Genomic DNA, 26,968 nt, shown 5'->3' with positions numbered 1-26,968 from the left:
TAGATAAATATAGAACATAGGACAAATAACAATACATCACAGTACTGGCTTTTCAGTCCTCGATGTTGTGCCGGCCTTTTATCCGACATAGTACTCTTCATTGTACTATCCTCCATGTTCCAATCCAAGAGTGACTTAAATATCCCTAATGTATCTGACTCTACTACCACCACTAGCAGTGCATTCCACGCACCCACCACTCTCTGTGGAAAGAACCTACCTCTGACATCTCCCCTAAACCTTCCCCAAATTACCTTAAAATTATGCCCCCTCATGATAGCCATTACTGCGTCAGGAAAAAGTTTCTGGCTATTCACTCTATCTGTGCCTTTCAACATCTTGTACACCTCTATCAAGTCACCGCTCATCCTTCTTTGGTCCAATGAGAAAAGCTTAGCTCCCTCAACCTTTCTTCATAAGACATGCCCTCCAGTTCAGGCAGTATCCTGGTAAATCTCCTCTGCACCCTCTCTAAAGCTTCCACATCTTTCCTATAATGAGGCTGAACACAATATTCCAGGTGTGGTCTAACTAGGGCTTTATGGTGCTGCAGCATAACCTCACAGCTCTTAAATTCAACGCCCTTGCTAATGAAAGCCAACACACCATAGGCCTTCTTAACAACCCTGTCAACTTGGGTGGCAACTTTGAGGGATCTATGGACATGGACCCCTAGATCCCTCTATTCCTCCAGACTGCCATGAATCCTGCCTTTAGCCCTGTATTCCACATTCAAATTCGCGAGACAGGCAAAGTTCTAGATTTTAAGGGGATCAAGGGTTTAGGGAGAAAGTGGGAATTTGGCATTGAGATAGAGGGTCAGTTATGATCATGTTGAAGAATACAGCAGGCTCAAAGGGCCAAATGGCCTACTCGTACTCCCAGTTTCTATGTTTCTATGCTTCAGGTATGAGTTCAAATCTGATTACAGCAGCTGGTGGGAATTTAAATTCAATTCATGAATAACTCTGGAATTGTCATGATCATGAAACTACTGGATTATTGGAAAGCCCACATCTGATTGACTGTTGTCGGTTTTGAAATGAATTATGCTGTCCTTATCTAGTCTGGCCTACATTTGATTCCAGCTCCATAGCAATGTGGTTAACTCCTAACTGACCCCAAGAAATGTCCAAGTAAACCACTGAGCTTGAAGGAGAATTATGGGTGAACAATAAATACTGGCATTGTGTCAGGCTGTTTGGAATTCAAAGCAGTTTGAAAGTGTTGGGTTTTCTAAGGCCTGAACCTGATGCAATTTTAATAAATGGACAAATGAATTGATAAATGGAAAGCATTCCAACTGAATGCAATGCACACACATGACCAGTAAATGAACTGCTCTGATATTCATCTCAACTTCCACCGCCTGACAGACAGAGGATGTGTTACATTTTTGAGCATGTCTCCCAGTCATTGATGGGTGTCATGTTGCTGGAAAAATACTCAAAGTCTCCTGTCAATTAGTACAGGCTGAATTATTCATTGTGGGCCAGTGAGAGTACTGTTGGCACAAGTTGCGGTTTCCTGCACTCTGGCTACCTTCAGTTCTGGCATGCTGCCAATCAGCTCATAGGGGATGGTTACATCAGGGTTATCCTTGTAATCGAGTGGTACTAGATGTGGAGCCAGGTCTCGGTAGCGGTGGAACAACCTGCAACGAGAGAGAAAGAAAGACAGAGAGCGCGAGAGAGAGACAGACAGACAGACAGAGAGAGACAGAGAGAGAAAGAGAGAGACAGAGAGAGGCAGAGAGAGAAAGACAGAGAGAGAGACAGAGAGAGAAAGAGAGAGAGGCAGAGAGAGAGAGAGAGACAGACAGACAGACAGACAGAGACAGACAGAGACAGACAGAGAGAGACAGAGAGAGAGAGAGAGAGAGAAAGAAGTGCTCAACATTTTAATAAAAAGACCAAAAAAAGGAGTTTGGCTGTCACTCCTTCATTGACTTGCCTTGCCGCCCCTACGATTCCAAACACAGAACTTTACAAACCAAGATACAAAACAGTCCCGGCTTTAGATAGCATCACAAGTTACTGTTAATTATTTGATAAAAAGCATCTTTTAGGAGGAACCTCTCAACAGACTCCCCATTATAGGCAGCATTTGATCCCAGTCAGTCGATCCCAAAATGGATTAGATTAGATTCCCTACAGTATGGAAACAGGCCCTTCGTCTCAACAAGTCCACACTGGCCCTCTAAAGAGTAACCCACTCAGACCCATTCCCCTACATTTACCCCTGACTAATGCAGCTAATACTATGGGCAATTCACCTGACCTGCACATTTTTGGACTGTGGGAGGAAACCAGAGCACCCTCATGCAGACACGGGGAGAATGTGCAAACTTCATACAGTCAGCTGAGGCGGGAACCAAACCTGGATCCCTGACACTGTGAGGCAGTAGTGCTAACCACTGAGCCACCGTGCCAGCGGTGTGAGTGTGAAATTGTAGTGAGTTCACATCCTGTTACCAAACCACAGCAGCAGACATATCTCCACCCTTTATTTCACTTTGTTCCTTATTCTCCATAAATTGACCAAGGAGTCAGTCCAGAGAAGGTTCACCATGCTGATACTAAATATGGAGCGACTGTCTTATGAAAGGAAGTTGAGCTGGTTGGGCCTGTACTTATTGGAATATAGAAGAATAAGAGGCAATCTTATTGAAACATACAAGATTCTTAGGGGACTTGACAGAGTAGCTGTGGAGATTTTGTTTGCTGCTTGTGGGAGAGTCTAGGACCAAAGGCATAATCTCAGATTAAGGGATTACACATTTAAGACTGAGATGAGGAAGAATATCTTCTCTCAAAGAGTAGTGAATCTGAGGAACTCTTTACGGCAGTGGACTGCTGAAGCCAGGTCATTAAGTAAATTCAAGAGTGAGGTAAGTAGACTTTGAATCCATAAGGGAATCAAGGGTTAGGGAGAAAAGGCAGGAAAATGAAGTTGAGGATTATTAAACCAGTTATGATCTCACTGAATGGCCTACGTTTGCTCCTATTTCTTATGGTTTTATGAATAATATTAGGTCTTTGAAAGTCAATACTGTGGTATTATCCTTTGCAAGAACCACTACGCAGAGATACACATCACTGATGACATCAGTCATTATGCCAAGTCACTTCACAAATAAAGTGCAAAATGAGATGATGTAATTTGCACATCTCCTTTATTCCGTACAGATGATACTCATCATTGAGGTGACCGCACTGTCCAAGAAATCCCAGAACTGCTGCATCCACCATATCTCTCAGTGAAATGATGTAATTGTGACAGTCCAGTAGCAAAACTGCTGAAATGTCACTATAATGCCAACTGACAACAAAGTTCCCCACAACCGGAAAGGTCATCTTCAAAACCTCCTTTGCTCGTTTTTTGTACGCATTGACTGGTGTGCAGTTTATTTAATCTAAAAACTACATTTCTGCAGTTTGATACTTTTCAAGTAAAAGAGTTTCAGAAACTACCCAACAAGGCAATGCCTGCAGAAGGAAAATGGTGGAAATGAAACTGAGATGAGATCAGTGTGGTTGTTAATATGCTCACTGAGCTGGTAAGTTTGTTTACAGATGTTCCTTCATCGTACAAGGTAACATCATCATCATCCAGTGAAGCGTTGGTGTTCCGTCCCACTTGCTATTGATGTGGCTGGGTTTGCTGAAGTGGGTAGTATCATTTCCAGTTTTGCTTCTGAATGGTTGGTACATGGGGTCTAACTCTACATGTTTGTTAATAGTTGGTATATAGGGTCTAACTCTACATGTTTATTAATATTTGGTATATAGGGTCTAACTCTACATGTTTGTTAATGGTTGGTATATAGGGTCTAACTCTACATGTTTGTTAATGGTTGGTATATGGGGTCTAACTCTACATGTTTGCTAATGGTTGGTATATAGGGTCTAACTCTACATGTTTGTTAATGGTTGGTATATAGGGTCTAACTCTACATGTTTGTTAATGGTTGCTATATGGGATCTAACTCTACATGTTCATTAATATTTGGTATATAGGGTCTAACTCTACATGTTTATTAATATTTGGTATATAGGGTCTAACTCTACATGTTTGTTAATGGTTGGTATATGGGGTCTAACTCTACATGTTTATTAATATTTGGTATATAGGGTCTAACTCTACATGTTTGTTAATGGTTGGTATATAGGGTCTAACTCTACATGTTTGTTAATGGTTGCTATATGGGATCTAACTCTACATGTTTATTAATATTTGGTATATAGGGTCTAACTCTACATGTTTATTAATATTTGGTATATAGGGTCTAACTCTACATGTTTGTTAATGGTTGGTATATGGGGTCTAACTCTACATGTTTATTAATATTTGGTATATAGGGTCTAACTCTACATGTTTGTTAATGGTTGGTATATAGGGTCTAACTCTACATGTTTGTTAATGGTTGCTATATGGGGTCTAACTCTACATGTTTGTTAATGGTTGCTATATGGGGTCTAACTCTACATGTTTGTTAATGGTTGGTATATGGGGTCTAACTCTACATGTTTGTTAATGGAGTTCCACATTTAGTGCCTTGACTCCAGGAATTCCCGTGCATGTCTTTGTTTGGCTTGCCCCGGGATGGCTACGTTGTCCCAGTCAAATTGGTGTCTTTCTTCGTCAATGTGTGTGGACACAAGTGATAGTTGATCATGTCTCTTGGTGGCTACTTGGTGTTCATGTGCCCTGATGGTTGGTTTTCTTCCACTTTGCCCTATGTAATGTTTGTGGCAGTCTTTACATGGGATATTGTATAAGAGAGAAAGAGATAGAGAGTGAGAAAGAGAAAGTGAGGACTGCAGATGCCGGAGAGTAGGAGTCGAAAGGTGTGGTGCTGGAAAAGCACAGCAGGTCAGGCAGCATTTGAGCAAGAGAGTTGACATTTTGGGCATAAGCCCTTCATCAGGAATATGAGGGGGGGGGGGGGGGGGGGGGGGGGGTAGGGGGGGGGTGGGCGGGGGCTGAGAGACAAATGTGGGGGGGGGGGGGGGACAGGGAATCACAGAGTCATAGAGATGTACAGCATGGAAACAGACCCTTCAGTCCAACTCGTCCGTGTTGATCAGATATCCTAACCTAATCTAGTCCCATTTGCCAGCATTTGGCCCACATCCCTCTAAACCCTTCCTATTCATATACCCATCCAAATGCCTCTTAAATGTTGTGATTGTACCAGCCTCCGCCACTTCTTCTGGCAGCTCATTCCATATATGCACCGTCTTCTGTGTGAAAAAGTTGCCCTTAGGTCTCTTTTATATCTTTCCCCTCTCACCCTAAACCTATGACCTCTAGTTCTGGACTCCCCACCCCAGAGAAAAGACTTTGTCTATTTATCCTATCCATGCCCCTCATGATTTTGTAAACCTCTATAAGGTCACCCCTCAACCTCCAACGCTCCAGGGAAAACTGCTCTAGCCTATTCAGCCTCTCCCTATAGCTCAAATCTTCCATCCCTGGCAACATCCTTGTAAATCTTTTCTGAACCTTTTCAAGTTCCACAACATCCTTCCAATAGGAAGGATGCTAGGATTGTATGCAATATTCCAAAAGTGGCTTAACTGTACAGCTGTACAGCTGCAACATGACCTCCCAACTTCTGTACTCAATACACTGACCAATAAAGGAAAGCATACCAAATGCCTTCTTCACTCTCCTATCTTCCTGCAACTCCACTTTCAGGGAGCTATGAACTGCACTCCAAGGTCTCCTTGTTCAGCAACACTCCCTAGGACCTTACCATTAAGTGCATAAGTCCTGCTAAGATTTGTTTTCCCAAAATGCAGCACCTCACATTTATCTAAATTAAACTCCATCTGCTACTTCTCAGCCCATTGGCCTATCTGGTCAAGATCCTGTTGTAATCTGAGGTAACCCTCTTCGCTGTCTACTATGCTTCTAATTTTGGTGTCATCTGCAAACTTATTAACTATCCCTCTTATGCTCACATCTAAATGATTTATATAAATGATGAAAAGTAGTGGACCCAGCACCAATCCTTGTGGCACTCCACTGGGAGGTAGGGCTGGGGGTTGGGGGGAGAGGGGGGGTAGTAACTGAGAAGGTGATAGGTAGATGTAGTTAGGTGGTGATAATGATAGGTCAGTGGGGAGGGTGGAGCAGATAGGTGGGAAGGAAGATGGACAGGTGGGACAGGTCAAGAGGGTGGTGCCAAGTTGGAGGGTTGGATCTGGGATGAGGTGGGGGGGAGGGGACATTTGGAAACTGGTGAAATCGACGTTGATGCTGTGTTCACTCGGCTGATCCCAGGTATGGAGGGGACTGTCTAATGAGGAGAGGTTGAGTAGATTGGGCCTATACTCATTGGTGGGAGAATGAGAGATGACTTTATTGAAACATACAGGATTCTTACAGGACTAGACAGGGTGGCTGTGGAAAGATTGTTTCTCCTTGTGGGAGAACCCAGGACCAGAGGGAATAATTTTGACCCTGTTACACACAGAGCACTAACACTCCACCAGAGATGCACTAATGATGTTACCTGGAATGGAGACGAAACGTCTGCAAACAAAATTACCAGCTTAGCAATCAAGTCAACAACCTGCACTATAAATCTTCTTCAGAACTTCGATGAGATCAATGGTTAGCACTGCTGCCTCAGTGCCAGGGACCTGAGTTCAATTCCACCCTTGGGTGACTGTCGTGTGCGGAGTTTGCACCTTCTCCCAGTGTCTGCATGACTTTCATCAGGGTGCTCCAGTTTCCTCCAACAATCCAAAGATCTGCAGTTTATGGGCAATTTAGCACAGCTATTCCGCCTAGTGTATAAGCTAGGTGGGCTAGCCATGGGAAATATGGAGTTGCAGGGACAAAGTGGGTCTGGGTGGGGTGCTCTTTGGAGGGTCAGTGTCAACTCGATAAGCCAAATAGTCTGCTTCCACACTGCAGGGATTCTATGATCTATGATTCTATGATCTGTTTTTCAGAGGCAGATTGAGCTGAAGTAAAAGCAGATTGTCTTGCACTCATTAGAACAAATGCACAAAAGCTAAATTTGCAGTGAGCAACTCACTTCCCAACTACCCAAAGCCTGTCCAGCATCTACAAGGCTCAGGTCAGGAGTGTAGTGGAATATTCCCCATTTGCCTGGAAGAGTGTAGCTCCAATAACATTTAAGAAACTTGACACCATCTAGGACAAAGCAGCCCATTTAATTGGCACCATGTCCGCAACCTTAAACATTTCCTGTGTTGATCAATGAAACAGGTTTGGACTGACAAGTGGCATATTACATTTGTCATTCTCTAGCACAGTCTCCAACATGAAAGAATCCACCCTTTGACATTCATTGGCACCTCCCAACATCAATATCCTTGGAGTGACCAAACTAAATTGGACCAGTCAAATAGAGACAGTAGCTATAAGGACAGATCAGAGGCTAGGAATACTGCAGCACTTAACTCACCTAACACTCCAAAGGCCAGCCATCATCTACAAGGCACAGTCAGAACAACTAAGGATGGGCAACAAATGCTGGCCCAGCTAGTGAAGCCCACATCCCATGAACAAATACAAAAGTACAATTTACACTACAAAAGAAAGAGTGCTGGTTTGTTGATAAGTCAACAAGAATTTCTTAATACAAAGACATGTTTATCTAACTTGCTGTAAGTTTCTCAGTGAGGAAACAGAAGTTATTGATGAGTGTAGTGCTGTTGAAGTGCTGTACATGGACTTCCAAAATTTGATAAAATTGGTATTTAATACAGTGCCACACAGACTTGAGTGAAGTTAGCAGACTTGCAGCATGGTGGCTCAGTGGTCAGCACTGCTGCCTCACAGCGCCCGGTACCCGGGTTCGATTCCAGCCTCGGGTGACTGTCTGTGTGGAGTTTGCACATTCTGCCTGTGTCTGTGTGGGTTTCCTCCCACAATCCAAAAACATGCTGCTTAGGTGTATTGGCCATGCTAAAATCCCCATAGTGTTCAGGGAGAGTAGGTTAGGTGCATTAGTCGGGGGTAAATATAGAGTAGGGGAATGTGTCCGGGTGGGATACTGTTCAGAGGGTTGGCGTGGACTTGTTGGGCTTAATAGCCTGTTTTCATATTGTAGGGATTCTAGTCTATGCCATGAAAATAAAGTGAATATTCTACTGATAGGTTAATTAGATATGCTTTAGGATTTGGATTTTAAACTAGAGGTGGATGGAAGACAGTCAGTTCTTATGAAAGTAATTTTTTGAATAGGTTGGAAGGTCATTTGGAATGGTGACCAAGCTGCATCCATTCCAAAAAATGATGTGATTGCAGACAATTTGGAGGGATATGGGCCAGGTGCAGGCAGGCGGGACTAAATTGCGTTAGGCTATCTGGTCGGCATGGACGGGTTGGGCCGAAGGGTCTGTTTCCATGCTGTACATCTCTATGACTCTATGACTCCATAAGTGTCTGGAGGAGCCCTCATATTGTTAGTGGAGGTGATGTTAATGACTATTATACTGTTGAGTTTATAACAGAGCAGAAAGCTGTTAGTTCTAGCATTTGAGTTCAGTTCAGAGAATCAGGAGCTCACTTCAGAAGAAAGAACAATTTTCTCCAAGCAGGAGAATCAAGCTAATAGTGCAGAAGAACCATTGACCTGAGCTGAAATGTTTTCTAGTCTGTGAAGATTTCAAGCCAGAAGATTTCTATCCAAACTCTTCAAGTTGCTAAAACTGAGAAAGTTTAGGCTGTCAGAATTATGAGAGGTTAATTCCAGAGGATCTGGAAAGGAATCATAAATATTTCTCCACAGTCTAAGAAAAAGACCCAGCCAGGAGTCACTTTATGTTACAGGGAGTTCATGGAAGTGGTTCTTTGTAACTCTTCCCTCCATACCTCACACTCACTTACTGAAGAATTTAGAACCCTTTGGCTATGTTGCTATCCCTTTCTGTTCAATCTACCCTTTTCTCTATATCTGATTAATTAAGTGGAATGACTGTAATTATGATAAATCATCAATTTTGGCTTTAATTTTGCACTAGTTAATTGAGCCTGTCTTATATTATAGTTGTTTAAAGTAATTATATTAAAACAAAGAACAGAAGCTTACTGGCATAGTCACTTCATTCCTTGTGCAATCATCATTGCTTCTCTCTTCTGCTTTTATCAATCACTCACTGATTTGCACTGCATTTATTGTCCCGTTCAAACTTCCCCTCTACTGTTCCTTCTATCTCTTTCTGGATAGTTACTGTTTGGCCACCCTCCCCCTCCATTAATGGGATTTCTTTCAACAGTTACTTCCACATCTTTTCCTATGTTCATTGCTCAAACACACTATTTGAGCTTACACTATGCTTTCTTGCCTTCCATCTTTGTACTTCATATTCCCAATCCATGAGCCTAACCCCATACCCCTCATCCCGCCTGCTCATAATAATCTCATTCCTCTTTTTACTAGTCTCTTCTGGTAGATTTTTGACTTTGGTTTTCTCCTCTGGAACTGATGTCCTCCTATTGATATCAGAACTGATCTGTCCATCATCAGGCACACTGTCAATTGTGGCAGTTTAACCCTTGTGGTTGTGTAACATTCAGATATGTGAGGAATGTGGCATTTCACTATCGGCCATAGCTCCTTCAGAATCTGCAAATTTGTAATCCATACTAGCAAACTTGAAGAGCGAACCTGAACACTCTGATTTCCATCTTTACCACTCACCCCTGACCTCTCCAATTTTTGGGTTCCTGTCTCCCATAATTAACCATATATCCCAGTTGAAAATGGTTTCCAATATCCTCACCTTAAGGCTTGCTGAATTCTTTGAGACTTTGATTTCGTAAAAACATTTCTATCTGTATGCAGTGCATTCAAATGCTCTGGAAAAAAAACCCTCTAATTGTAGACTTTTCACAAGCCAGGGGCTGATCACTTATTACTAGTGGAACTGAGGATTCCACCAAAACTTCATTGATATGGACAAAATGTTCCCACCATTTTCAACAAACTCTTATCGTGTGCAGCCCACACTCGTGCAAATGATAAATTATGGTTTGGCTGAATTGCCAAAACCTTTTGAACCTTTTTGTCTACTATTGATGGTTCCTTTTATGCTCCTTTGCTGAAAAAGCTTTCTGCTGCTGTATTTATAACTATTATTTCATATTCACACATGTATCTCTGAATTCATCATTAGCAAACTACCACCCTACCCACCAACTCATTATCAATCTATCCAATCATTACTAAACCGTCAAGCTCCAGTTCTAAAAAAAAGCCAGGCCATACCTTGTTTCCTCTTCAGTAAGCCCATGTCTCCACTGCAACCTTATTCTTACCTGGTCATGAGACTCATTTTCATAAAAAAGATGGATAATCATATCCTAAGACTTGATATTTTGACTCAACCATCCTCTGCTACCAATGTTATACTCCAAAAGATAACTGCATTCAAACAGAATTCAGAGCTTTATTTCAGTTAGCTACACTCCATAAATCTCACGTTATGAGCTTCCATATGTGTACTAGCAACTTAAACCAAGTTAACTGAATTAATATATCTCAATCCATCAGGTCGCAAGCATTCCTTCAGACCACATTAGATCATAACTCCCCTCACTAAGGCAACTAACAGCCTTCACCTCTCCTGGGCACGGTGGTTTAGTGGTTAGTACTGCTGCCTCACAGTGCCAGGGACATGGGTTTGAATCCAGCCTCAGTCGACTGTCTGTGTGTCGAGTTTGTACATTCTCCCAGTGTCTGTGTGGGTTTCCTTAGGGTGCTCTGGTTTCCTCCCATGGTCACAAAGATGAACAGGTTAGGGTGAATTAGTCATGCTAAATTGCACGTAGTGTTCATGGATGTGAAGGTTAGGTGCATTAGTCAGGGGTAAAATATAGGATAATAGGTTAAGGGAATGGATCTGGATGGGTTACTCTTCAGAGGGTGGGTGTGGACCTGTTGGGCTGAAGGGCCTGCTTCCACACTGTAGGGATTCTATGATTCCTGCTCCAACATTCTGCTTTCTCCTTCCTTTCTGCCATGACTCAAGGAGTTTTTCCATACCCATGTCATTGACTGACACCACTGGGAACTGGGGCTGGCAGTTCCTTATATCACCTCTCATGTACTGACACTAACTGGTTAAGGCAGGAGCAGTAGTTGGATAGGTGCCTGTACTTGTGATCACGTTTGTCTGTGAGGACACAGACACAAGAAGCACCTTCAGATGCTGACAGCCAGCGCTAGCACAGGTAACTGATGCGCACCACTCACCTCAGGATTTCTTTCCGTGTGAAAAAGGTACAATCCTTTAAAAAAGAAGATATTGAACATGCTATTAAAATAAAATCGTCAATCCACAATCAATGAATGACAATGAACATGATATCATGGATTTGGATTCTGGAGAATCTTTTAAACATTTATTGCAGAGTAACAACTCTCTTAACACCAGGAAGGGGAAGCTCTGAGGAAAGTTAGGGCCTAACCACACAGGAGCAGGGGAAGTTTTGATGCAGTGACTGAGGAAAGATTATGAGGGAATGATGAGGGAACAATAATTTAAAATAGTCACTGGCACAGAGGTAACACATACAATTATTTTCCTCTCTGAGGTTGAGGCAAGAATATTGCAACTTTATCCCTTTAGGTGCTTTATATGCCTTTTAGACATTCCCTCCCACGAATTTAAAAAAAAAGCACAATCTCCAGTCTCCTAGGTCACATTTACATGAAATGTATCAGACACTCTCCAGCATAATTTCAGGGAACCCAACTGGTTTAGAAACCTAAAACTCTTTATTTCTTCTTGTATTAATGCTTTGATTATTACCACTTTGACACTGTTTGGATACACTGAATGGCCATTCAAGTAACAAACCCTGGGGGCTTCCTGTTTCACAAGTTTAACCCCAGCACACAATTTGCTTTTATTTTTGCTAGGTGTAGTGGTTGGAACCAGGTGGATCTCACTTACCATGAGATCCTTGATTGGCCCAGGTTAACAACCCCAATCATGGAGCTCTGGCATACAGCTATAAACAGGAGATTCAGATAGACTGACTCCAAGCTAGCTGGTCACAGCCAATGTGCTGTACACATATAAATAAAGGATGACTTGGTGATGGGAGATTGGTCTCCATGCAGTTATTTCAGTGGCAACAGGAGAACCAGTTCATGCCTGAAGAACATTCGCTGGCTGCAATCGTCTTTGAGTTGGGGGCAAGCATTTCTGGCATCATGCTTTTATTTGGGAAGATTAACTCATTAGATCTTGCTATTGAAGACTGGAGCCATTAAGTGGAAAGAAGGCGATATGTTTTTCTGGGCAAGTGACATCGGGGCAGACGAAAACCAGCAAGTAATCCCTCTGACTGCTCGCAGACCCCAGCATTTTTGATTCTGGGGGCTTAACTTTCCCAGAGGCACCAGACACTGAAACCTTCCAAGAGTTGACAGATTTGGTTTATGAATGTTATAGCCCCAAGTCTCTTCCAATTCTGAGATGCTATCGGTTTTATTCGGCTGGGAAATCCGTATCAGGATTTTTGACGAGATTTAAGAGTGGCAGAGGCGTGTGATTGTGGGTCAAGCCTGAATAAAATGCTGAGAGACCATTTGGTCTGCGGGATTAATGTAACTATGCAGAAGTGTCTTCTAGCTGAAGCCTGACTGGACTTCAAACAGGCACTGCAGCTGGCCTTGCCATTAGAAAATGCGGCAAGTAGAACGTGGGGGCTACAGGAATGGAAGTCAATCACCTCATCTATCCGACTGAGCTAGGGTGAAGGCAACTGCATAACATCACTCAGGGCACATTCAGAGCAGAGGGACCCTTGGTCAGCCCACATCAAAACTCCACAATAAAACCAACCCTCTGACAAATGGCTAAAAGGTTCTTCAGGATCTGTCCTGACAAGCCATTGTATTTGCTGCCAGTATGCAGACTTGAGACAGCAAAGGAGTCCTACAAGGTCTGACTTAAGTAAGAGAACTTAGAGGCTAGCATCCAGGAGAATGTACACCCTGAAAAGTCCACCTACATGTATGATGGTGAAGTTAAATTGCTTAGCAACATCCAAATCAGACTCAGTTAAAATTAAGGTATGGTTAAATGGTCACCCGGTTCTCACGGAGGTTGATAATGGTGTAGCTCTATCAGTGTTTGCAGAAGTGGTCTTTGACAAGATTCACTCTGGACTCCAACCCTTAAGTATGCCCAAGACTTCAGCCAGACTGAGAACATACAATGGGGAACCATTACAGATTAAGTGTATGACTTCAGTTCCAGTCTCCTATGAGAAGCAGTTAGTGGAGTTATCACTGATTCTCTCTAAGAGGCTCTGGCCCAAGCCTATTGGGGCAGAATTGGTTAAGAAAGATTCACCTTGATTGGCTCAACATTTTTCGATTATAAAATGGCTGCCTGAATGAAATCCTAGTGAAATATCCAGGCATTTTCAGGAAAGACCAGGGACTATCAAAGGCGCCAAAGCCATTTTATACATTGACCAGGACATAATTCCATGATTTTTGAAAGGTCCACCCAGTGCCATTTGCCTTCTGGGCAAAAGTAGAGGCAGAAATAAAGAGGCTGGAAGATGAAGGAATCATCAAACCAGTGTAGTTTGTGAAAAGGGCAGCACCAGTTGTACCAATTGTGACACCCAATGGGTTGGTTTGCCTTTGTGGACAATTTAAGCAAATTTTAAACAGCTTCTTGTAGCTGGATAAATACCCAATCCCTCACATAGAGGACTTGTACACAAAAGTGGTAGTCCTTCGTGAAGCAAGACATGAGCCATGCCTATCTACAATTGCAACTAGATTATAAGTCCCAGACGTATGCCACAACTGAGACCCATAAGGGTGTGTACCAACATATAAGGCTGCCATTTGGGGTCGCATCAGCCTGTGTTCTTTTCCAGGAGACGATGAAAAACATTTTACAAGGACACCCTAGGTTACCATTTATCTGGATGGCATGATAATAAGCAATAAAGAGCATTTGGAGAACGCAGACAGAGTGTTTAAATGCTTCTCCCAGGAGGGCACACGCCTTTGAAGAGAAAAGTGTGTGTTCCTGGTGTCCCAAGTGACCGACTTGCATATAGGACGATGCTGCCCTTTAACAAGGTTATGTTGTCCTTGGTGTTTTTTTTAGAGAGGTCATAAAAGACATAGACTCTGAAAAGTCTAAGTTGAAGGGTTTTAGGGCCAGTTTAATTATAGCTAACAGACACTGCCTCAAGAAAAGCTTTCAAGTTTTTGGGGGGAGAAAGCACTTGTACAATGAAAGGGGAGTGGCTAGTTCTCCCAGCACAGCTTTATCTGGTTTGGTTTGGTTTTAGTCTGGCTATTCACTGAAAACAGTGGCGAGAGGATAGTGCTGGAAAAGCACAGCAGGTCAGGCAGCATCCAAAGAGCAGGAGAATCGACAATTCAGGCAAGAGCCCTTCATCAGGAATTCCTGAATTTCCTTGCCCGAAACCTTGATTCTCTTGCTCCTCAGATGCTGCCTGACCTGCTGTGCTTTTCCAGCACCACACTCTCGACACTGGATGTCCAGCGTCTGCAGTCCTCATCTTCTCCCATTCACTGAAAGCAGTCAGGCAGTTTTGAAGCTGATGGACACAAGGTAGCTGGTCCTTTTTCCTGTAAGATCCTGTGTTTGACCAGCTGCATCTCTCCTGGGATATCCACGTTACACCTGCTTAAAACACCTTGCAAAGTTAGGGTCTGGGCTGCTTTCTTGAAATATTTTGAGGGGATCTGGCCTGGACCATAACAGGTCACAGAGTCAACAAAACCGGTTACACCTATTGGAGAATAAAGTGACAGTGATCAAATGTGCCCTAGCTCCCACGTCTGAACCAGAGCTTAGGTTTTTCCATGGGTTGGTGAATTATTACAAAAAAATCATATGTAATCTGGCCTCTATCTTGGCACCCTTACATCTGCCATTGAAAAAGGGTCAGCCTTGAAAATCCTCACATAGCCAAGAAGACCTCATTTAAAAGTTAGAGTTCGAAATTGGAGGAAGGCCAATTTTGATGGTCTCCAGCAAGAACTTTCAAAAGTTGATTGGTAGCAGATATTTGCAGGTAAAAGGATGGTTGGAAAGTGGGAAGCCTTCAAAAAAATGACATAATGAGAGATAGTACATTCCTGTTAGTTTGAAGGGCAAGGCTGGTAGAGGTTAGGAATATTGGATGATCAGATAAATTGAGGCTCTGGCCAAGAAAGAAAGAAGGAAACGCAGGTCAGGTATACACAACAGAGATCGCGTGAATCCCTAGAAGATTAGATTAGATTCCCTACACTGTGGAAACAGGACCTTCAGCCCAACAAGTCCACACCGATCCTCCGAAGAGCAACCCACCCAGACCCATTCCCCTACATTCACCCCTGACAAATGCACCTAACATTACGGGCAATTTAGCATGGCCAATTCACCTAACCTGCACATCTTTGGACAGTGGGAGGAAACTGGAGCACCCAGAGGAAACCCACACAGACATGGGGAGAATGTGCAAACTCCACACAGACAGTTGCTCGAGGTGGAAATTGAACCCGGGTCCCTGGCACTGTGAGGCAGCAGTGCTAACCACTGTGCCACCGTGCCACCCAAGAGTAGAAAGACAGTCAGAGCATATTTAAAAGGGAAATCAGGAGGGCAAAAAGGTGACATGAAATAGCTTCGGGCAGATATGGTTAGGACAATCCAAAGGGATTCTATGATTACATTAAGGACTGGGAGAGGATAGGGCCCCTTAAAGATCAGCAAGGCAGCCTGTGTGTAGAACCGCAGGGGATGGGTGTTTCACGAGTATTTCACATCAGTGTTTACTGTGGAGAAAGTTTTGGAAGAACTTGGGGAAACAAATAGTGACAGCTTGAAAATGCAAAAAAAAGTGGATAAATCCCCAGGACTTGATCAGGTGTACCCTAGAACTTTGAATGGGCATCCACAATGACCAGGAACATTGAGCCCATGAAAGGGCTGCCATTGTCAACATATAACTAAGACGAGGGCTTACTTGGCCATTCCCACAAATGTGGGGGCACTGGTGGCAATTTTTGTTGGCACTCTGGGCACTGCCCCACCAACGCAGCAATGTTAGCCACCAATCCTGGCCAGCAGGCATAACTTCTTGCCAACATCTTCATTTTGGAGAGCCCTTGGTGACCCTGGTGGAGTTCAGCCAGTATCTGGCAGTGACCTTTACCTTGAGACAATGACCCTTGCTCCCCACAGTACTTTGCTGTCCTCTACAGTGATCTGGTCTTGCCAAGTCCAGAAAGGTTTCAGTTGTGGTTGTGGTGGCTCCTCTGTTTTTCCCCATTACAATCAGCTGTTTTAGTTTTGCCAGCATGGAATCTTTGTGTCCACAGTCAGCTATTATCAGTGACCAGAAGCATGTCCATAAAGTATCGAATCAGAATGGATTTTACATTAACCAAAAGCATTAGCCACTTGGTCTGATGGGCTGTGTTCCAACTTGTACATGTATGCACTGAGAATAAGGGCCTAATGCTGAATTCCATCAGAAAGTATGAGTGGCACTGCATTGTCTTCTTTAAGTGGTCCTAGCAGGGGTTTGTGGTCTGTTACCATGCCAATTTCACACCCGTAAAGGTGTTAGTGGAACTTTCCCACACCAAAGATGACCAACAAACCTTCTTTCTCCATCTAGGTGTATTAGCATTCAGCAGCAGCCAATCTGGGCAGCATATGCTATTGAGCATTCCTCTCCACTGGGCTGCCAGTGAGCCAACACTGCCCTGATATCATAAGGGGAGACATCATATATCAGTATCACCTCTTGCTTTGGATTTTAGTGGGCCAACACCTTCAATGACGATAGCAGCTTTTTCACTTCCCCTAACGGCTAATTAGAGTCATGGAGACGTACAGCACAGGGACAGACTCTTGGTCCAACTTGTCCATGCCAAACAGATTCTCCATTAGTATATCCCATTTGTCAGCATTTGACCATATTCTTCTAAACCCTTCCTACTCATACCCATCTGGATGCCCTTTAAAATGTTGTAATTGTACCAGCCTCATTCCATACACACACACATCCCTCTGTATAGAGAAAGATGCCCCTTAGGTCCCTTTCAAATCTTTTCCTTCTCACTTTTAAACTTGTGCCCTTTAGATTTGGACTCCACCGCCCCCCCCCCCCCCCCCCCCCCCCCCCCCCCGACCACTTCAGGGGAAAGGACTTGGCTGTACACCCTCTTAATGTCCCTTGTGATATTATGAACTTCTATGAGGTCATCCCTCAACCTTCAATGCTCCAGGAAAGGTAGTCCCTGTTGACTCAACTTCTGCCCATAGCTCAAATGCTCTATCTCTGGAAACATCTTTGTAAATCGTTTCTGAATCCTTTTCAAGTTTCACATCCTTCCTATAGCAGGGAGATCAGAATTGCATGCAGTTTTCCAAAACTGGCCTCACCAACGTCCTGTACTGCCATAACATAACCTCCCAACTCCTGTACTCACTGAATGCACCGATGGAATCAATAAAGGCAAGCAGACCAATACAGCCTTTGTTACTCTATCTACCTGCGACTCTACTTTCAAGGATCTATGAACCTGCACTCCAAGATTTCTTTGTTCAGCAACACAGGGTACGAGATCAGGGGAACTTTCTTCACCGCAGTGGTTAGCAGGACTTAAACACTTAACAGCAAGGTCCTAGAAGAGTGTTGCTGAACAAAGAGACCTTGGAGTGCAGTTTCTTAGCTCCTTGAAAGTGGAGTAGCAGGTAGATAGGATAGTGAAGAGGGTGTTTGGTATGCCTTCCTTTATTGGTCAGAGTATTGTGTACAGGAGTTGGAAGGTCATGTTGCGGCTGTACAGGAAATTGGTTAGGCCACTTTTAGAATAGTATGTGCAATTCTGGTCTCCTTCCTATCGGAAAGATGTTGTGAAATTTGGCGGTGTTCAGAAAAGATTTACAAGGATGCTGCCAGGGTTGGAGGATTTGAGCTATAGGGAGAGGCTGAACAGGCTGGGACTGTTTTCTCTAGAGCGTCGGAGGCTGAGGGGTGACCTTATAGAGGTTTATTAAGTCATGAGGGGCATGGATAGGATAAATAGACAATATCTCTTCTCTGAGGCGGGGGAGTCCAGAACTAGAAGACATACGTTTAGGGTGAGAGGGGAAAGATATAAAAGAGACCTAAGGGGCAACTTTTTCAAGCAAAGGGTGGTACATGTATGGAATGAGCTGCCAGAGGAAGTGGTGAAGGCTAGTACAATTGCAACATTTAAAAAGCATTTGGATGGGTATATAAATAGGAAGGGTTTGAAGGGATATGGGCCAGGTGCTGGCAGGTGGGACTAGATTGGGTTGGGATATCTGGTTGGCATGGATGAGTTGGACTGAAGGGTCTGTTTCCATGTTGTACATCTCTATGACTATTTCCAGATGGAGGGTCCTTGACTCTGAGCCAGCTCTGAGAGAACAGAACTTTTGGCACTCTGACTCTTATCAGTCAGCCACGTCTTCCTATTGGAGCTGTTAATCTGGTCCAATCAGAGAACTCATTCTATGAGGTCCACCTGGCTAACCTCATTCCAATCACTACAGTAAGCTACAGGCGACAGGACCACGATAGGAAACGTGGGCATTTTCCTACCTGATAGGCATCAAGCTGTTGAGCTGTGAAGATGGTCTGTTTGTTGCCCATGTTTTCAGGGTGTACGTGAACTGTTTACGACCTCCCAGTTCCCTGCTCTTCTTTCGATATTGAGATATGAAAGAAACACAAGGATGGAGCTCACTGCATGATCAGGTTGCTGCCGTCATTGGCCTGCTAATGCTGAATGATAATGGCATCATTTCATCCATTCTCTTGTATAAAAAGCTTTGACTCAAAGCATGTGATCTGGCTGACCCTGTGTACATACCTCTCACTGTGCCACCAACACGTTCACTTGTAGCTCATGTTACACACATCTAAAGCCAAGACAGCTAGACAGTAATATTCCAACAATATTCCAATTCATTATTTACAAGGATCTGACATTAACTATCTGTATACTCCTAGCTCTGAGACTGTACCCATCCGTGGCAGTTACTATGATACTGAATGTGATCACAAGGAGTCCACAAAAGGTAAAACAAAGTCTAAAATGTGCCTCCAATAACTCAAAGCCCCATTGGAAACTATAAAAGTCTAGAATTTGTGTCCAGAACACACGAGATGGGACTGGTATCTGTAGTTGCTGCCTGCTGAATACACTGATGTCTGCAGCCAGTCAGTGCTACTTGTGCTATTCATTGGCTGCTCACCTCTTGACCTATGAACAGGTAATACAGAGACCAGGATAATGGTTAAGGACAACTAATACCTCTGTTAAAGAAGATGTAATTCAGGCTGTAAAACCTGAACTGCACTGAAGGAGGGACAAAACTGATGGTGGCATTCTTTAATGATGAGCTGAAAGTCTTTGTTCAAGCTGCAGTCAAGAGGGGAATGGACAGTCTTTTATAACTGTGGTCAGGATGTCCTCTACAAACTTACTTTGGGAGGTACCGGGAGGAGATTACTGAATACATTGATGCTTTAAGTATTCCAGAAAGTCATGGTCATAATTCGGGAAAGGTTCATTGGGTAGACTTGACCTGTCCAATATTATTTTGCATTGAAGCTGCACCTAGACGTACATGGAGTCATGGAATCATTTATAGTTGCATGCCTTATCAAGTTCCTGCCTGTTCTCTGGAATGCAATCTGGTCTGTGCCAGTCCCCTGATCCATCCCTACAGGCTGCTAGTTTACTGTCCTCAAAATGCTCACTCAATTTACTTTTGAAATCATTTATCAGCTCCACATCTAGCACCAAACACAGACATGATGGGCCAAATGGCCTCCTTCTCTGCTGTAAGGATTCTGTGATTGATAGGCAGTGCAATGCAGATCATTAACATTCATTGTGTTAAACCCTCATATTCCATTGTACGTTTTGTCCAAACCTTAAATTTGTGTCTTCTAGTTCTTGTGCCACTAGCCAGTTAGAACAGTTTTGGTTTATCTGTTGTCTAAGCCTGTTCAAAATTTTGCACACTTCTCCCAAATCCCACCCAAACTCCTTTGTTTCAAGGAAAACCAATCAAGTTTCTCTGACCTGATCCTGTTACTAAACTCCTTCCATCCTGGGAGCCATTGTGGTCATTTGCACCTTTCCAAGGACCCTCACATCCCAAAGGAAGCATGGTGGCTAGAATTGGACACAATTTTCTAGTTGTGGACCAGTTAGAACTCTAAAGATTCCTTTTGGGGTAGGGTGGGGCGTGGTGGGAAACCACTGTCAACCATGCCCGAGTCTGAAAAATAACCAATTTTCCACAACTGCCTATTTTCTGTCTTACAGCTTTTTAAAAAGTCAATATAGAGTCGTTTATATAGACGGGTTGATATTATAGAGTCATTGAGACGTACGGCATGGAAACAGACCCTTCAGTCCAACCCGTCCATGCCGACCAGATATCCCAACTCAATCTAGTCTCACCCACCAGCACTTGGTCCATATCCCTCCAAACCCTTCCTATTCATATACCCATCCAGATGCCTTTTAAAATGTTGCAATTGTACTAGTCTCCACCACTTCCTCTGGCAGCTCGTTCCATACACGTATCATCCTCTGCGTGAAAACGTTGCCCCTTGGTCTCTTTTATATCTTTTCCTCCCACCCTAAACCTACACCCTCTAGTTCTGAACTCCCCCATCCCAAGGAAAAGACTTTGTCTATTTACCCTATCCATGCCCCTCATGATTTTATAAACCTCTATAAGGTCACCCCTCAGCCTCCGACGCTCCAGGGAAAACAGCCCCAGCCTACATAGCCTCTCCCTAAAGCTCAAATCCTCTAACCCTGGCAACATCCTTGTAGATCTTTTCTGGACCCTTTCAAGTTTCACAACATCTTTCTGATAGGAAGGAGACCAGAATTGCATGCAATATTCCAAAAGTGGCCTAACCAATTTCCTGTAAGGAAAAATTTTAGAAAAATAAAGGAATTTTAAAAATCCACAGTGTGCTGTTGGAAAAGCACAGCAGGTCAGGCAGCATCCGAGGAGCAGGAGAATCAATGTTTCGGGCAACAGAATTCCTGATGAAGGGCTCTTGCCTGAAATGTCTATTCTCCTGTTCCTCGGATGCTGCCTAACCTGCTGTGCTTTTCCAGCACCACACTCTCAACTCTGATGTCCAGCATCTGCAGGCCTCACTTTCTCCAATTTACAAAGGTCCAGCATTACAGATTGTAGGAATAAATTAGGAAAATAAAGAAATTCAGAATAACAGTCCTTCCAACCTCGTCCACGCTGGCCCCTAACCTCTAGTCTACTCCAGGCCTTGACTCCAGATTGTGCTGGGCTTCACCTCAAGGTTCCAGAGACTGCTCTAAAATCATCAAGGCTGGAAGTCAATGCTGAGGCCATGCTGGGCCGAATGTCTGCCACATTGGGCCACGGACAGATGGCCACACCAGGCTGCCACGCCGGCCTGGGGGACTGCCACACTGAGTCGGGACAGAGCCACACCGGGTAAGAGCTGAGGCCAGGACTCCGTGTCTGAACTGAGGCCAAGAGTTCGAGTCCATGCTGAGACATCTCTTTGGGAATTCCTCAGGATAGTGTACTAGGCTCAACCATACTCAACTGTGTCATCAACGACGCAGGTTAGGTGGATTGGCCATGCTAAATTGTCCATAGTGTCCAGGGAAATGCAAGATTACAGGGATAGAGTTGGGGGTGGGGGGGGTGGGGGAGGTTTGGTCTGGGTGGGATGCTCTTCGGAGGATTGGTGTGGAGTCAATGAGCCAAATGCTCTGCTTCTTCACTATAGGGATTCTATGATTATATGATTCTATGACCTTCCCTCAGAACTAAAGATCTGGTGATGCAGTGGTTGTATCCCTACCTCTGAGCCAGGAGGCCTGGGTTCAGGTCCCACATGCTCCAGAAGTGAACAGGTTGATTAAAAATACCTAGAAGACCAGAAGAGGGAATATTCACTGATTGCACAATTAGCGTAATTTTCAGATACTGAAGTAATTCACCTCCATGTACCAGGAGAAATGAACTTGGGCTGATAACATTCATGCCACACAAGTGTATCTCCAGCCAAGAGAATCTAATTATCTCCTCTGGGCAATCAATGACATTCCCATGTTGAATCAACCACTATCAAGATATTATTGATCAGGCACTGAATTGGACTAGCCATATAAATACACTGGCTCCAAGGACAGGTGAGACTCTCAGATTCCTGCACCAAGTAACTCACCTCCTGACTCCCCAGAGTCTGCTCATTTTCTACAAGGCACAAGTCAGGAGGGTGATGAAATGCTCCCCATTTGCATGTACGGATGCAGTTCCAACAACCCTCAAGAAGCTTGACACTATCCAAGACTACTTGCTTGCCTGGCACCACCCACCACCTTCAACATTCACTTTCTTCACCATTGACATTCAGTAGCAGCAGTGTGCACCAAATAAAGAGGACTGTAGTTGCACGGGAATCTCTTCAGAGGAGGTCCACTGGATTCATTCCAGAGATTATGGGTTTGTCTGATGAAGAGAGAGTGAGCAATTTAAGCCTATAATTTCCATAGTACAGTTGAGAAAAATGAGAGGAGGTCTAATTCAGGTAGATTAGATGAGAAAGGGATTGACCAAGTAGATGGAGCAAGGATATTTCTCCTTATGTGGCAATCTAGAATAAAATGGAACAGAAAGAATAGAATAGAAATTTGTTGTCACTTGTATTTTTTGTAAAAATTCAGTAAAGAAAGTATTTAAGTCATCATACACCAGCATTCATATTAATAACAGAAATCATATATTAAAAAAAGTTAAAAGTTAGGACAAGCCTAAAGCATCGAATTTAGAATAAGAGGTCATAGTTTTAGGGTAAGAAATTACAGATTTAAAAAAAGAAATAAGGAGGAATTAATTCTGTTGAAGGGTGAAGAATCTGTGGAATTCATTGCCCCAGAATATCGTGAGTAGTGAGATATTGAATAAGTTTAAGGAGAGATGTACAGACGTTTAGTTAGTAAAGATTAAAGGGTTATGGAGGGAGGAAATCCAAGATGGCAGCGGTCTGAGTGGTCTGCTGTACTGGGCTCCGTGCCATACCCCAGGGCAAGGTGGACTTTTACACCCCACCCCACCCCCTTATTAACCACCTCCAGGAGAAAAAAGTATTAATTTAAACTTGCTATTTGGAGCTGCTGAAATTGTTGGGACAGCTTTAAGGCCAGGATGAAGTCCAGTAAAGGGGCCTAAAGGAGGACAGCAGACAGGGCACTCCCTACTGCATTGGGGGTGCCTGCAGCCAGTACTCAGTCTCCTGAGATGGCCCCTTTGGATCCAGCAGGACAGCAGCACTTACTCGCGGAGTTTGCCAAACTCCGAGAGTGGATTCAAGCAACAGTTGAGCCACTATCTGCCAGGCTAAAAAAGCATGAGCAGGAAATCCAGCTCCTGGACTGAAGAATGGAGGCAGTGGAGGAGAGGATGCGGCATCGGAGACTGTAGCGGAGGTCTCGGGAGGATGGATCCGAACACTGGAAGGCCAGGTTCGGGTCCTTCAGGATCAAGTCAACGACCTGGAAAACAAAACTAAAAGGAAAAGCTTACAGATCGTGGGTCTCCCGGAACGTGAGGAAGGCTCCCGAATGGTATATAACTTTGACTCCACAGAAAAGGCAAAGGACTTTGTGAAGTCTATGAGTTGAAGAACCTGAGTCAGAGTGGGAGGGGAGGAGGCATCATTGCGGAAAATGGTTTGGGTTTATTTTATTACCCCCCCCCCCCTTTTTACTTTCTACTTCCCTCTCCCCCTTTCCTTTGTTTTTCTGGTTATTGGTTTTATATGGACAGTTTTGTTATAAAGTTGTAAAATCGGAATTATTTTAGATATCGGTCGATTGGGTTTTATCTAGGGCTCCTTTTTTCTACTGCTGTCCTTTTGATTTTTGATTTTTGTATTGGGGTTGGCTATATCTGTGGTTAAGGTGAGTGAGGGGGCGATGGGCATCCATTGTTAGCTTTCAGAATGTAAATAACAGGTTTTCCTCATTTGTGAATTGCCTGGGGTTAGGGCATGGCCTCAGCTAGAGGGAGGTAAGATGTTAGTAAGGATTGAGAGGGGTACCCCCTATGAGCAAGGGGGAAGATCTCAAGTGAATTGGGGGTTACGTGGGTGTTTGCTTCAGTTAAATGTAGTATTTTTTTTAGTTGTAGATGTTTTTATACAAACAGTTTTTAGATCTCATAGAGTTAATATCTTTGTAACCCGTCATGCCTCAGATAAGCTCCCTCCTCCTGGGAAATCACAGGCCGCCCTGGATGACCAAGGTTAGTGATTTGTTCACGTGGTGCACCTGAAATATAAAAGGGAGCAATTCTCCTATTAAAAGAAGGAAGGTCTTATCAAGTCTTTGGAAGGAAATGGTGGACATTGCCCTGCTGCAGGAGATGCATCTAATTGATAAGGAACATCTGAAACTGCAGCAGGGGAGGGGGGTTATGACAGGGTGTTTTTCTCATCCTTCAGCTCTAAGAGTAGAGAAGTTGCTATACTGATAAGGAATCTCCCTTTCCAGGTAATAGAGCAGATTAAGGATGAACATGAATGGTTTATCATTCTTAAAGCCCTAACACATGGAGAAGAGTATGGTGTTTTGAATGTATATTGTCCCCTGGCGCACCCTCTTAAATTTTTAATTGATGCAGTGGCTAAATTAATGAATCTTGGTGTTCACCATATGATTACAGGAGGGGATTTTAATCACCTAATAGATACAGAGATTGATAGGGTGCCAAAAGGCCTGGCAGGTATGCCTGCACAGTCTAAACAGTTGGTGGACGTGTGTGATGAGTTGGGACTAGTGGATGTGTGGAGATACCTCCACCCTAAACATTCTATTCCAACCCTCACAGGTGCCATACACGAATTGACATGTGTTTTATACCAACTGATGGTCTGAACAGAATATTGGTGTGCAAAATTGGGAATATAACTGTTTTGAATCATGCGCCAGTTTATTTAGATGTTAAAATCAAGGGTAGTGGAATAGATGCACGTCACCGGCACATGGATCCATTTTTGTTAGGGGATAGCAAATTTGTTGAATATATTACAAGAGAGTTCAGGGCCTTTTGGGATATCAATTCAGGTACGGCTAGTAATCCGGCAATGCTTTGGGAGGCCACTAAGGCATATTTACAAGGCCTGATCATTTCATATTCGATGACTAGAAAGAGGCAGAGGGAGGAGCAGCAACAGATGTTGGACGCCTGGCTGAAGGTAGCTGAGAAAACATATTACAATAGGCCGTCAGTGGTTAAACTTCAGCGGGTCACAGCTCTCTGGGTTGCTCTTGACTCAATACACACACAAGCAGCTAAAAAAAGAGATCTCCTCTGCCATGCAAAGTTAGTTTGAATTTGGAGATGAGCCTGGTAGGTATTTGGCTTATTTGACTAGGAGGAAAAAAAGCTTCCCAATCTATTACGTCTATCAGGTAGGAGGCTGGTACAATTACCCGTGAATTGAATTAGGGGCGGAACGTTGGCTCAGTGGTTAGCACTGCTGCCTCACAGCACCAGGGTCCCAGGTTTGATTCCAGCCTCGGGCGACTGTCTATGTGGAGTTTGCACATTCTCCCTGTATCTGCGTGGGTGTGCTCAGGTTTCCTCCCACAGTCCAAAGATGTGCAGGTCAGGTGAATTGTCCATACTAAATTGCCCATAGTATTAGGTGCATTAGTTGGAGGGAGGTGGGTCTGGATGGGTTGCTCTTCGATGGGTCAGTGTGGACTTGTTGGGCTGAGGGGCCTATTTCCACACTGTAGGGAATCTAATTAATGTTAGGTTTAGGGAATACTTCACAGAGCTATATCGGTCGGAGGGGCCGAACATGTACAATAGGAATGCAGCCCTTTTTTGGAAACCTAGACCTCCCCAATATAAACACGGAACAGGCTTCCCTTTTGAATGCACCTCTAACAGTACAGGAGGTGCAGGAAGCAATAATGCATCGCCAGGGTGGCAAAGCAGCAGGGCCAGATGGATTCCCAACTGAAATCTATAAGAAATTCACAAACATGTTTGTGGAGCCACTTCTGGAGGATTTACAACTATTCTTGTATACAGGATTGTCTGCCACCTTCCCTTAGGGAGGCTAATATCTCCCTCATTTTAAAGAAAGGGAAGGATCCCGAAGAATGTGCTTCATACAGACCCATTTCACTGTTGAATGTAGATTTCAAAATTTTATCCAAGATTCTGGCTCTGAGGTTGGAGAAGGTCCAGATGGGTTTTCTTAAGGGCCATAGCACCTTCAACAATATCAGAAGGGTACTGAACACAGTGCAGGTTTGCCAGCAAAGATTGATTCTGGGTTTGGTGGTCTCTCTAGACGCAGAAAAGCACTTGATCGAATAGGATGGCGTTTATCTATTTGAGTTCCTAGAGCGCTTTGGTATGGGGGGGGGAATCCTTTGCCAGGTGGGTAGCAGTACTGCAAAATGATCCTAAGGTGGCAGTCATTACAAACGGTACTAAGTAAAATAACTTTAACATTGGAAGAGGCAGTCGGCAGGGGTGCCCTTTATCATTGCTGTTGTTTACCTTGGCGATTGAGCCGTTTGCCGAAACTATTAGGAGCGATCCTGAAATAGTAGCGCCAAAGGTGGGAATGGGGGAGCATAAGATCACCCTATACGCTGATAACATCCTTTTATTTTTGGTCAATCTGGAGAAATGTGTTTTGCAACTGATTCAAACAATTAATTCATATGGTGGTTTCTCAGGTTACGGGATCAAATTTTCAAAATCGGAAGCCATGCCAGTGGGGGAATTAGTGGAGGTGCCTAACCTGAGGATGGAATGCAGTTCCTGTTTAGATGGTCGCCAAAAGGTTTTTGTATTTGGGAATTTTTATTACACCTTCCTTCCACCAGCTG

At 43.7% G+C, this 26,968-nt stretch overlaps 1 protein-coding gene across 2 annotated transcripts in view; it reads right to left on the bottom strand.

Annotated features, from left to right (window-relative positions):
* Nucleotides 1-26,968, bottom strand: part of LOC140494496 (calcium and integrin-binding family member 3-like) — an 88,102-nt gene that overhangs the window by 6,620 nt on the left and 54,514 nt on the right. The window contains exons 3-5 of one of the 2 annotated variants that reach the window (XM_072593739.1): nucleotides 18,625-18,722; nucleotides 11,243-11,277; nucleotides 1,543-1,654 (exon numbers count right to left, since the gene is read on the bottom strand). In XM_072593739.1, coding sequence (XP_072449840.1) covers nucleotides 1,543-1,654; nucleotides 11,243-11,277; nucleotides 18,625-18,675 — 198 coding nt within the window. In that variant the 5' untranslated portion in view covers nucleotides 18,676-18,722. The remainder of the gene's footprint in view (nucleotides 1-1,542; nucleotides 1,655-11,242; nucleotides 11,278-18,624; nucleotides 18,723-26,968) is intronic. The other variant, XM_072593740.1, reaches the window with a different exon arrangement.

The sequence above is a fragment of the Chiloscyllium punctatum genome, chromosome 24, assembly GCF_047496795.1.
Source record: "Chiloscyllium punctatum isolate Juve2018m chromosome 24, sChiPun1.3, whole genome shotgun sequence".
NCBI classification, from domain to species: domain Eukaryota; kingdom Metazoa; phylum Chordata; class Chondrichthyes; order Orectolobiformes; family Hemiscylliidae; genus Chiloscyllium; species Chiloscyllium punctatum.
Note: the sequence above shows the minus strand (reverse complement) of the source record. Positions and strands in the feature narration are given on the sequence as shown.